Source organism: Populus trichocarpa, chromosome 1 (genome assembly GCF_000002775.5).
Source record: "Populus trichocarpa isolate Nisqually-1 chromosome 1, P.trichocarpa_v4.1, whole genome shotgun sequence".
Classification (NCBI taxonomy): Eukaryota; Viridiplantae; Streptophyta; class Magnoliopsida; order Malpighiales; family Salicaceae; genus Populus; species Populus trichocarpa.
Window position 1 is genome coordinate 2,756,757 of NC_037285.2, and position 12,867 is coordinate 2,769,623.

The 12,867-nt window shown below is 34.2% G+C and overlaps 2 protein-coding genes across 2 annotated transcripts; one reads left to right on the forward strand and one right to left on the reverse strand.

Moving 5' to 3' along the window:
- LOC7476798 (ubiquitin receptor RAD23b) lies at positions 1-4,958 on the forward strand. The gene is made up of 12 exons (XM_006368602.3): positions 1-186; positions 275-436; positions 1,286-1,321; positions 1,425-1,501; positions 1,593-1,634; positions 3,014-3,191; positions 3,266-3,406; positions 3,493-3,564; positions 4,045-4,092; positions 4,173-4,282; positions 4,510-4,588; positions 4,701-4,958. Exons 1-12 carry the CDS (start codon positions 121-123, stop codon positions 4,815-4,817), a joined length of 1,128 nt encoding a protein of 375 aa, XP_006368664.2. The 5' UTR covers positions 1-120; the 3' UTR covers positions 4,818-4,958.
- A 4,051-nt stretch (positions 4,959-9,009) lies between these two features.
- On the reverse strand, positions 9,010-12,632 carry LOC7455778 (uncharacterized). Its single transcript, XM_002297657.4, has 7 exons — positions 12,465-12,632; positions 12,180-12,378; positions 11,852-12,091; positions 11,181-11,292; positions 10,911-11,085; positions 9,768-10,008; positions 9,010-9,466 (listed from the first exon to the last, which is right to left on the reverse strand). The coding sequence occupies exons 2-7, from the start codon at positions 12,361-12,363 to the stop codon at positions 9,174-9,176; spliced, it is 1,245 nt and encodes a 414-aa protein (XP_002297693.4). The 5' UTR covers positions 12,364-12,378; positions 12,465-12,632; the 3' UTR covers positions 9,010-9,173.
- Between the last annotated feature and the right edge of the window lie 235 nt (positions 12,633-12,867).

Genomic DNA, 12,867 nt, shown 5'->3' on the forward strand with positions numbered 1-12,867 from the left:
TTTCTTTTAATTTGGTAGCTCTTTATAAATTGCTGCACCTGCCACAGCCAGCCCACTCTGATCCTCTCTAGGGTTTCTTTCCTCCCAACAACGCTGTCGGTTTTGCATCTCTCCGCCACAATGAAGCTCACCGTCAAGACACTGAAAGGCAGCCATTTCGAAATTAAGGTTCAACCCACCGACACTGTAAGTAATTAAACCTTAATTATAATTCTTAGCACTGCATTTTTCTTTTTATTTTTTTAAGCAATGATATTTTTTAAAAAATGTGAAGGTAATGGGTGTAAAGAAGAATATCGAAGACGTGCAAGGAAAAGACAATTACCCATGTGGACAACAATTGTTGATTCATAATGGGAAAGTCTTGAAAGATGAGACTACTTTAGTTGATAATAAGGTTACCGAAGATGGTTTTCTTGTTGTCATGCTTAGCAAGGTAATATTTTTTTTGGTTCTACTTTTGTTTTCTTTTTTTCCAGCCTTTAATTTGTTAATCCTATGCTGTGGTTTTAATGTTTAATTGATTATTTTGGTAGTTTTTTTGTTAATGTTTAATCCATGCTATATTTATGCTTATGTTGATGATTTTGATGACGTCAATGTGAATTTCTTCGGGGCTTGTATTTGGTGTTTCGGGATTTTTTTGTATGAAATTTTGGATGTTTTTGTTCGTGGCTTTTAGTGTGCGATCATGTATTGCATTACTGGTGTATTTTGATTGTTTTGGTGAACAATATATTCGGGTAAAGACTCTTATGTGGAGCTGAGAGATTTTGTAGTTTCTTTGTGAGTAAATCCAGTGTAAAATTAATAACTACCGATAACTGATCTCTTGATAGTATCCGAATTATTTGTCGTAGCTTACGGTCTTTAAATGTTTTAATAATTAGACCAGTTGAATTTCGAGCATTTCATCCAACAGCGTTACAAATTTGGAAATGAAATCTGTGGCGGTTAACCTGTAATTGACGGGTAGGTAATGGTGGTTAGATGAAAATTTGAAATCAAAGTTGTCTAATTATCACAACACTTAACCACTTTTAACTACTAATCACTTAAAGAGTTCCCTAAGGGGCCCTGTTAGCCTTTTCCAATTAATATTTTGTAGAAACTGCATGAAGTGTTTGCAAGCGCATTGGCTTGTGTTTATCCACATTTGTTGTCAACATCATTTTTATGTGTTTTGTTCATGAACTGCATGAGCAGTTTTGGACTTTATGCTTTAATGCTCCTGTTATTTGCTCGACCTTTAACATTTACTTCCATCAATCTGCTATCGTTACAGAGTAAAACAGCCGCAGCTGGGACTTCATCCACCCAGGTATTTTTCATCCTTGTTTTTTACCTTTCTCCTGGTAGGGTCTTGTTCTTGTATATTTTTTATTCTTTTTAATTAATCCCTTTCTTATGTTTATGTACACCAGCCTGTTTCTACACCACCTACCACCACACCAACTTCAAATTCGACTCCTGATGCTCCCGCACCTGATGCTCAAGCACCGTAAGCTATATATACCACAAATACCTTTTGTTTTTAACTATTCTGAAATAACTGAATTTATCTTTCTTATATAATAAATCTGTCATTGCAGGGCCTCAAAGAGTGCATCTGCTTCTGACACAGCAACAGCCAAGTACATGCTTTATCTTGAGTTGCATTATATATGTTTTGGTTATTTTAAGACAATATGGCCATAATATTTGTTAATAAATACACGATATTGATCTAGTATATGAAACTTGGTTCTTGGTTAATTTCTCGGCCTATTTTGTCTTGTGGACCACCAGTGCTACTGGTTTATATGTTTTGTATTGAGGAAGAATCATATACTTTGCCATGGAAATTTAGCAACAACCTCAAGTGGGTTGCATTGCTTATAGTGCAATTCTCCTTTTTCTTCCCTCCAACTGAAGCCATGATATTTGTTAGTAAATGCATTATACCGATCTAGTAGGTGTAACTTAGTTCCTGGTGACTGTTTTGCTGTGGGGTACACTGGTGCTACTGGTTTATATGTTTTGTATTGAAGAAGAATTCTGTACTTGCCATGGAAATTTAGCAACAACCTCAAGTGGTCTACTTTGCTTATAAGTTTTCCCTTTTAATCTCACCATCACAAGCCAAAGTTGGAACATATACGAGATCTTTAAAATTACATGGCAAGAAACTTGAAGACAGGATTTGATTCGTTAACAGGATGAGATTTTGTTCTGCTCTTATATTCTTGTTATTTTAAGATATGTCCTCAAACTTCTAACCAGAGTTGGAAACTCCCTTTTGAAATTACATAACAAAGTTACTCTTTGCTAATAGGGATGGCATGACACATTTTCCATACAACCTTGCATGTTTCAGAGAGGATTACCAGCAATCCAATTGATTCAAAGGGCTTATTATGGATAGTTCCATCACTTGTCAGAGTGAGCTGTCCTGAATATAAGAAGCTAAAGTTCATTTAAAGCATAAATCCGAGGCCCATGTAAATGTTCTGTAAAAAACCAGATTAGACATTGTAGAGGGCATGATTTGTTTTTTTGGTAACTTGCAGCTGGTCTAAGTTCAACCATCTTTTAGTTCTTGGATAATGCGGTCAAGGAGAGACCATATCTGTCAATACTAAAATTGATTAGAGTGGTCAGATGCATGTTACCCTCCTTACACGTGGATTTTAAGTCCGTGTGTCTGATATTTTAAGGAAATCTTATTCTAACAATTTCATAGTATACATTTTCTTTTTATTCTCTTAATGTAGCCATTAGCATTTCCTGAAGAAAATGATGATTTTTTGGTTCTCGATATTAACTAAAACCTACTAGTGTGTGCATGCTGTTAATGCCTGATCCAGCTCAGTTCGATGTAATTCTTGCTTTGTGTACAATTGAGGGCTAACAATCTGATCTTGTTGAGGGTGATTTTATAATATTTACCCTTTTTTAAGAAACCTGTTATCTACAATCCGCAGCTTTTTTTCTTGCCTATTCTAATGGTGATAATACTGTGTAATTGCTGCAGTGCACAGAGTGATACCTATGGTCAAGCTGCTTCCAATTTAGTTGCTGGCAGTAGTTTGGAGCAGACTATTCAGCAAATAATGGATATAGGTGGTGGAAACTGGGACAAAGAAACAGTTACTCGTGCACTTCGAGCTGCCTATAATAACCCAGAGCGGGCAGTGGACTACTTGTACTCTGTAAGTCTAAATCCTGTGTGTAGCCTGTAGCAATCGTTGCTTATATTAGCATTGACACCAGTATTCTGTCTCAGGGCATTCCAGAAACAGCAGAAGTTGCTGTCCCAGTGGCTCGGTTTCCTGCAGATCAGGGCATTGAAACAGGTGCAGCTCCGGCAGCACCTGCACTTGCACCAGGAGGACCTAATTCTTCTCCATTGAATATGTTTCCTGAGGTAAAGCTTCAGATTTTAGAGGGTTTTCATCATGTATTAGCTGTATAGTGTTTGTTACTGTTATTGATTTGAAACCCATCCGGCAGACACTTTCTGGTGGTGGAGGCGACGCCGGCCTCGTACTTGGCTCTCTTGATTTCCTTAGAAACAATCAACAAGTATGGTTCCTTACACCTTGTTGTTATTCTTGTATTGGATTTTAAATGCAATGCATTTAAATGCTAAACCCATTGGTCTTCACATCTCACACCAATCTTCATGTGCATGTGCATGTGCTTGGGCCATTTCTCTCTTATTAAAAAAAGTTACTTCTCTTGCTCTTTCATGGTATTGGATCTAAAAATAGTGTAATAAATTGTGAGAAAATCATGAATAAAGGCAGGAAATATGTAGGTATGGATTTATAACTAAGTGTACAACTGTTTTGCTTGATATGCTTAGATGGGTTTTGGGGTGGATGCTAAATTTCATTTAATGCCAATTGCCAAATTACCCATTGATATTGCTTTATTTAGGATCTCTCATGTTTATCAAAGTTTCTATGTTTCATTTACTGCCTATTACTTGATTTAGGATTTCCAGTGATTATCAAGTTTGTACATTGACGTCTTGTTTTTTCCATCTTTGTTGCATTTTAGTTTCAAGCATTGCGTTCAATGGTTCAAGCAAATCCACAAATCTTGCAGGTACCTTTTCATTTCTCTTATTTTTTTTTTTTATGGTGACATTTGTTGTCTCAAAGTTAAATCAGCTACTTCTGTTACAGCCCATGCTCCAGGAGCTTGGAAAGCAAAACCCCCAGCTTTTAAGAATGATTCAAGAGCATAATGCAGAGTTTCTTCAGTTAATAAATGAACCTCTTGATGGTTCTGAAGGGTGAGTAACTTTATTGGTGTTTATGGTGAAATCTGAAAAGTCTTCCAAGCAAGTATCTTGGTTCATAAAAGATAAAGGGATCTAGCTGATGGTGGTTAATTAGGTCTTCATCATCATTGGTGTTTGGTAGTTATTGATAAATTTCGTATTTGCTACATAAATCTTTTTCCCATAATTTCTATGATAGAATACTGATGCCACAATATGGCATGATCCGTTTTTCTCAGGGATATATTCGATCAACCTGACCAAGATATGCCCCATGCTATCAATGTGACCCCAGCTGAACAAGAGGCTATTGAACGGGTATGCCTCCTTTGTTTACTCCGTTTCTGACTTGTTTTGTTTGTTTGGTTTCTGTTCTGACACTTTTCCTGTCTTTCTGTGTTTACTAACACTTATTCTTCCCCTGCTATAGCTTGTGGCAATGGGATTCGATAGAGCCCTTGTCATTGAGGCATTTTTGGCTTGTGATCGCAACGAGGAGCTGGCAGCCAACTATCTACTGGAAAATGGTGCAGATTTTGAAGATTGATTTGTAGTTTTGATTTTATATAAGGGTCCTTGTCCTTGTGATAAACTTTAGTTTGGTAGTGTTTGGTTTACTTTATAGTTTCTAACTATGAATCCTGAAAATTAATTTTGATAATGGGTTTTGGAATGGCGTTTGATAAAAGCTGCCTTCAATTCTCTCTTCATCTCTTGTACTCTCTAATGTCTAGCTGAAATATGATAGCGAATGAATTACAACTCACAATCAGTGGTTTAGATAGATCATGCACTTATAAGGAATCAATGCACTTTGATTAGGTGCACGTTGCTACCAAGCTGCCGCTGCCATTATCACCTCTAAACTCCCATCTCCACCACAACACAGGCAATTATCCACTATATTCCGGTGTGCTCAAGAGTGATTAGAATTTGGAAGGGAGAAACTTGTGGGGATCAAAAGTGCTTTCTATTGAGACTGCGTTCCTTAAAATTTCAGATGTCAATTATTGTGTTTGGTTCATTCGTGAAAATTCATGAGGAATTTAACGAAGTTTTTTTTTTTAATAATTTAAATACTTGATTTGTCAGTATGATAAATATTTTTTTAATAATTATGCACATAACCACACATAAAAAAAACAATTAAATCGGAAGGCAAATTTCCTATAGTCATAAATACATTTTTCTATTCACCACTGTGATGTTTTTGCCCTTCCCAAGAAAATCATAAGCCTTAGTTTAGGGTATATCATGGTCTTCTTACATGGTCCGTTAGACATTTAATAATTGTACTAGATATAAATATCTTTTTCATAACTTTTCAAATAATTAAGCAACTTAATTACCTAAAATTTCTAAAAAAAAAGGTGAAGTTATTGACAAGGGTAATTAGTTTTTTTATTCTTTAAAAATATAGTTAAAAGTCAACTTTGCCCTTACAATGAAGGAAAAATGAACCATGAACCCAAGGGCTTTTTAGCCCTTTTCAAATAGGTTTTATTGTTAATCTCATAAACATGGGGGGTTAATTTTTTAATTAATAAAATTGTTTGATCAGATCATACTATGTAAAATTTTCTTCTATTTTTGTTGAAACTCGGCCTGACCTACACCCTAAATCACCCGAATCATAGGTTAAACTGTCGAGTCAGGTCAAGTTTTAAAAAAGTGATCTGTCAGGTTATCCCGATCTCATTACCTGGTCCACAGGTTTTGATGGTTAACCCAATTTGACTTGCTTCTTATTATCTAGGTTATATGTTTGTCATACAACCTCTTGTTTACTCGAGCCGAGTTTTTTTTATGAAATTATATACTTCTAGGTATTTGTTTTTCTATGTTATCGTGGTCATTTTTCTTAAAAAAAAATTTATTCATTTACTATCATCGCCAATTTTTTTAATGTCTCCTTGAAATAAAACTGACTTATTCAACCCGATCCGAGCTATAATTTGATCTTCATTTTTTTCAATTTTTTTGTCCTTATGTTAAAATGTTTTCTTCAATTTAACCATCTTATTATATAATTGTTTTTCCTCTAATTTATTTTTATTTCTATTTTCACTCTCATTCTTTTAATTGTTATTTTTATTTTAGATCCTTTTGTATTATTTTTTTTTCAATTTTTTCAATTAATATTTGATTTATTGAGGAATGAACTTCTCAGTTTTTCTATGTATAATGATTTGTTCCAATGACCAGTGTCGTGGGTTTTAAAAGTTATCTATTACATAGTTTTCAAACCCGACATGGGAGTCGACCCAGGGCAAGTTCGAGGTCATGAGTTAAGTGGGTTGACTCAAGTTAACTCGGGTTAGTTGCTAGTTAACCCATTTTTTTATTTATAAAAATATAAAAATGACATCATTTTGAAAAGAAAGAAAGAAAGAAAAAGGTTAACGTGTTTTGACTAGGTTTTTCTATAGCCAATTGGGTTGTGGGTCAACCCGGGGTTTTAACCGAATTATATCGGATCAATTCTCCTCTTATTTTAATTGAAACCCAGCATGACCTAGGCCCCAGATCACTTAGGTCATGGGTCAAATTGTCAGGTCAAATCAGGTTTTAAAATAGTTATTTATCAGGTTATCTTGATTTTATTTTTTGTGCCATAGTTTTGGACTGTTAATGTGGGTCGGCTTCCTTCTTTTTGCATCATATTCACACACACACACACACACATGCATTCTGATTATTATTATTTTTATTTATGATTTTTTTTTACTTTGCCCTTCTATTCAAGTTATATTGATTTTTCATTTTATTCTTTAATCTAAATTTATAGGATTTTTTTTTTATAATTTGGTCGTGATTCTTTTGATTTTTCTTTATCTTTTTGTTAAGGTTATTATACTTTTCAATTTAACCCTCAAATCTAAATTTATTTTTGTCCTCTAATTTATTTTTATTTTGATTTTAACCATCATTATTTTAATTGCTATTCTTTATTTTGAATCTTTTCGTATATTTTTTTTTCTAATTTTATCCTTTAATGTTTCATTTCTTAGAGATTGGACTTCACGGTTTTTCCATGCATCGTACTTTCAATTTGATGTTCTGGGTCGCAGGTTTGAAAACTAACAACGGTTGGCATCCTTTTTATGACTTATTTTCTTTTCTAATTTTATCGTTTGACATTGTTTTTTATTTTTATATAAAAAATTGGTTATGGTTTTCTTTGATTTATTTTCTATTAGGTTATCCTCTCTTCGTAACTTAGAATGCGAGTTAACCTGAGCTGACTTTCCTTTTAATCCTCGAATTATATGTTTATCATATTACCTTAGGTTGACTCGCATTGAGTTTTTTTATCCTTTTTTATTATATATTTTTTATATTTAATTGATTGAAAATTAAACAACATTATTTTTTTTCCCCTTGTTATTGTAGTTGTTTTTTTTATCCGTTTATTTTTATTATCTCTTTTTTATTCATCTTATTTGATTGTTCAGAACAATAAATCGAGTTATTAAATATTTTTCTTTCTTTAGAAAGCACTTACATCAGCTAAATATTTTATGAAAAAATAGTGCGAACATGTGGTGTAGTGCTAAACGTTAAAATGTTATGATAATTGTGTTATTATTAATAAAATAAGAGTATCTCAGTTCATTTAAAATAAAAAAAAATTAAGGGCATTAGCGTTCAAAAATAAAATTTCTGAAAAAGGAAGGGAATTTCTTAGCTTTAAAGGGATTGTGATGTCCCAAGACATCTCAAATCCCTTAGCATTTGACTAGTTTGATTCCATGCACTTTTTTGTCGAATGGGGCCTTTTTTCTTAACGGAAAAAAATGGCGTGGCCATTGTTAACGTTAACGTTTTTTCAGAATCAATAAAATTAAAAATTATATATTCAATAAGATAAATTAATAATTATTTATGCTAGTAAATAATAATAATAATAATAATAATAATAATAAATATGTTGATTTCAATCTAATATTAAGTTGATAAGCTGAGATAAAAATATTATTATTTTTTAAAATAGATATTTATTTTTATTTGAAATAAAGTCTCTAAAATTTTAATTGGTTTGAATAAATAAAATAAAATTTTATTTTATCAATTCTAATCAAGCATTAACTTAATATCAAAATTTATTTTTAATATTACAAGAGCCTCTCCTTAAAAGCCAATCAAAACAAAACATTATACGCCATTCAAAGTAAACTAAGTGAAATAATTAAATAGAAAATAAAAAAATTAAATGACAAATTCTTTTAAAAAAACATTTTGGGTATTAGTGCAACCTATGTATTTTTCTTTCTCCTATGTTACATTACCAATTTTTTTTTTTTATATATAATATTTTTCCTATCTTATTTAACCTTGCATGTTCATGATTATAGATACCACTAAACATCAATTTTACAAAACCAATTTATAATAGTTGACTGAGAAGAAGAATCACCTAATAAAGGAAATCGTGCTCCATCCTTTTTTTTTTTTAATGTTTTTTATAAGATTGTTTGGTGGGGGAAATCTAAAATATCTCCATTCCTTTTGAAAAAGGTTAGGAAATAAATTTACTTATGCTCCATCGTTCCCAAACAGTGAAAATTAACAGTGCTTTGTTGACGTCTCATTCAAATCATAGAAAACACGACTTATTTATTTTTTCCTGTTCCTTCATTCCCTCAACAATCAGTCCTTTACTTTTTCCTTTGTAACACTCAGAGCTATAGAAGCAAGTTCTTTAATATTGAGGACAGGTAGAGACAGAAGAAACCAGATTTCAGTAACCAAAGGTTAGCCATACATGGAAATCACGTTTACATATCATCAAAAGTACAATCTGTGGAATTCTCTGTTGAGAAACAAGTCAAAAGTTGCGTTACATATACACCAATTTGCAACATTCATTAATATATATATATCACCAAGGAGAGTAGGAGACTCAGAACTCCCTGTCTGGGAACAGAATAGGAGCAACCAGAGACCAGATGTAGAGACCTGCAGTTGCCCACCCAGTCAAAATACGAACCCATACAGAGGGCCACCCCACATCTACCAGCTTTCCACTCTCCCCTACCGAGGTTGACCATCCAGTCAAAAGCATTGCAGAGTACATACTCGCAAGAGAAAAGATGATGTGGAAGAAGGAATAGGAATATGTGACTGGCTTAGCCTTCTCCTTTTCTTCTTTCTCACTTGGCTTGTTGTCCAGTGGAAGCAAAGGTTTGTCGGCACCTAACCCAGAAGCCAAATGTCAGATTCCAAGCAAAAATTGTCATATCAGTGGGATAGGGGAAGTGATAACAAATTCTCATGAAAGCACATTTAACATGCGGTCCTAACCAAGAGAAAAAAAAAACATGTGCAGAAAAGTAGGCAGTCTCAATTACCTCGTATCAGTAACGGACATAATAGATTAAGTTTTGGAAACTTTCAGGTGAAGAAACATTTTAATTCAAAAGATTTCTGAACAGATTCTTGAGATATCATATGGACACTACACATCAAAAGTCTGAAATGTTTGCTAAAGATTTACCAGCATGGGGTGAACTTGGTGGGGAGAGCAGGGTGGTAGAGGATCCAGCACGGACAGCAGAATAGACTACAGATAGAACAGTTGTAAGCAGACCAATGGTAAGAGTACTAGTAGAAACAGCTTTTGAATGCCTGTGAAGACCATTGCACTCATATTCCCTTGGTTCGCTGGAAAGTCCGCTATAGCATAGGTACATGCAATACAAGGATATAACTGAAGCAGGCAAAACACTTCCATTTACCTGTGTTCCAAGAAAGTGACAGCCTATGAGATGACAAACCAAGAGTTCTATTACCAGGAAAGAAGCAAGTGAAGCTATGCACTCTAGGCATCAATCAAAACTAACATAACAAACAATAATTTGAAATTATCAAACATGCAAATAGAACAACTATACGAAATCCTCATGGGAAGACTCAAAACAGGATTTTCTTTGACAAAGAACACATAACATGAGCATGACACAGCAGTTTCTTTATACCTGCAGACCATGAGGAATTCAGTTGCATCTGGGAAATCAATATAAGTTCCAACATTTACATTATCATTCGTGGAAAACATAAAGTCTCTCGATACAGAGACAATATTAGATACATCTTGCATTTACATATGCAAAGAGTTCAGTACTCCAAAGTTTATTAACACATTGAAGAGAGCCTTTTTATGAAATAAAAATGGACTGGCCACTAAAACATCCTATAACCATAATAGGTTAATGTAACTTACAGCTACTAAAAGCTTAAAATCTCATGATATTGGTCATAGGACCAGTGGTCTAATTGATCAAGCTAAATCCTGCTCTTATTTTTGTATCATTCCTGGACCAATTGCATTATTATTATTATTATTATTATTATTGGAGAATACATGTTCAACTGCAATTCTTGATGATTTGGATGAGAGATGATTAGCCATTTTTTGATAATTGCATAACCAAAGGTATTATTCTCCTTATGAACCAATTTTGAAGGGTTACCCTGTTCAAACTACATTAGAAACAACATATATAAACAAAACAATTGTGGCATCAATCACATCCTTCTTACAATGTATCAGTTTCACAAACATCTGTGACAAGGTAAAATGAATAGTCGTAATGGTTTGATTTATTGGAAGTTGGAACACAAAAAGAATTAAACTTACTGCAGGGTGTAGTGCAGCGATAGCAAAAACAAACGCGAAGATCAGGGTCATAACAATAAAGAAAGTGTTTAATCCACAGTCCTGTCCAGATGCAGTGAACCAATGAAAGAGAAGTCCTGAGAAGGCAAATGTTCCCACATAACAGACAAATGACACAGCAAATAATGCGGCATACCTATATAAATAAAATTGCAAAATAGAATTGGTTAATCTGGTTGTAGAATGGAAACAAGAAGACAACTAAGAGAAGAAAGAAAAAGCAAAACTAACCAGAACTGTTCATCATATCCAACCCATTTGTCATTCCATCCATGAACGAAATCCAACAAAAGCACAACTTGAACAAGAAGAAACAATCCTGAGCCAAATTTGGAAATTGACTCTGCAAATAAAAAATTTAACTTGTCAGTTCATGTCGGACAAAAAAATGTTTGGCAGGAAAAGAAAGACACAGGAACATCAAAGGCAGACAATCAATCTGCCATAGCGTGTCATCAGTTAGCACAAGTTAAGAATTTCAGATTAAGCGTCGCCTTAGCAAACATCATATCAATAATGCAAATTAATATCTATCGATGACCCTAAACAGAATCTGGTAAGAAATATGAACCAACTAACAGACACAATATAGGATATTGAAGTCCTAAAATAAGTTCATTTCTGTCACTCCTACTCAAATTGGCTAATACTTTTCTCCTCAAAGTAGTAGGTCGTTGACCTGCCAATATATCACCCTTTATGTGAGTACGTAAACAGAAACCTTTTTGCCATTGACATTCAGTATACTTGAGTCTTAACAAGTCCTCGACAAATTGCATAACAAACCGAAAAACAAACACTCTTGACAAATGACAAGCCAACACACTTTGAAACAACAAAGCTACTAAACAAAACCACAATTCAATACATAAACAGCATCCCATCAAGTCACAACCAATTACCGTAGAAGCTGACAATCTCATTCGGAAGGAAAAACATGAAGATCACCAAAAGACACCAACAAACAACTTTCGCCATCCATCCGCCATGGTGCAAACTATCACGTGGGTCCTTCTGATTCTTCACACCAACCATCATAATAGCCAATATAGTGAAAAAAAGAAAATTCCCCAGACTAACACGCAAAACTGCGTCTGTCTCAAACCATTCCCTATCCGGCGTCTTATGAAAATGATTAATCCCTGCCATTCAAAACCAACAAAAATTATTAACACCACCACCATCATCACAATTAAATTGGTAAAAAACAACGGGAATTAAAGGGCTTACAAGGGATTTGTTCCATGAGAGGAGCCGCAACTTCTCGGAGAATCCAGGAAACGATTAAAGACAAAGCAAAGAGACCGCAGTAGGCGATCCTGGCGGATCGTCTGCTAATCCCAGATACTACAGTCGTACATGCACTACACGCGCAGGCAGCGCAGCATGACGCCAGGCAAGAAGCTGCCCACATCTTGTTTTCAACAATCTAAGCAAAGTATTTCAAAAAAATAAAAACTTTATTGAAAACAATTAAAACCCTAATTTGAGAAGGAGAAACTAGATTGTGGGTACCTGAGAGAATTGGAGGAAGAGGTGTTCTTAATGCTTTGATTACGAATTTTTGTTTTCTCGCTCAAGAAAGACTGGTGCTTTTGGCCTCTACGGCGTGGTTCTCTGCTTTTCCGAGAAAGCACGTTATGCTTGCCGTTGGATTATGTGGTTGTGCGGGTGGAGTCGCAGTTTATGTACGGTAGGGATTATAGTTTCTTATAACCTTTTTAGTCCCTGTACTTTAAAGATTCTTACAAATTAATCCCTGTACTATCAACTGTGCAATCGAACCCTTATGATGTATAATAAAATCTGGGTAGTTTTAGTCCATTCATCTAGTTTCGTTTGAATTTTTCTCTTGGATGTTTCATCCTAATGGAATTGGAAAGGACTGAGGATTTTTAGATCACCAAATCATAAGAAC

Excerpts from the sequence above, each read along its gene's own strand:
- LOC7455778 (XM_002297657.4), bottom strand. The coding sequence starts at position 12,363 with ATGTGGGCAGCTTCTTGCCTGGCGTCATGCTGCGCTGCCTGCGCGTGT. Across the intron at positions 11,086-11,180 it reads GGATATGATGAACAGTTCTG|GTATGCCGCATTATTTGCTG; the intron begins GTTAGTTTTGCT and ends TTATTTATATAG. Across the intron at positions 10,009-10,910 it reads TCGCTGCACTACACCCTGCA|GTAAATGGAAGTGTTTTGCC; the intron begins GTAAGTTTAATT and ends CTTGGAACACAG.
- LOC7476798 (XM_006368602.3), top strand. The coding sequence starts at position 121 with ATGAAGCTCACCGTCAAGACACTGAAAGGCAGCCATTTCGAAATTAAG. Across the intron at positions 1,635-3,013 it reads TCTGACACAGCAACAGCCAA|TGCACAGAGTGATACCTATG; the intron begins GTACATGCTTTA and ends TAATTGCTGCAG. Across the intron at positions 4,283-4,509 it reads CCTCTTGATGGTTCTGAAGG|GGATATATTCGATCAACCTG; the intron begins GTGAGTAACTTT and ends CGTTTTTCTCAG.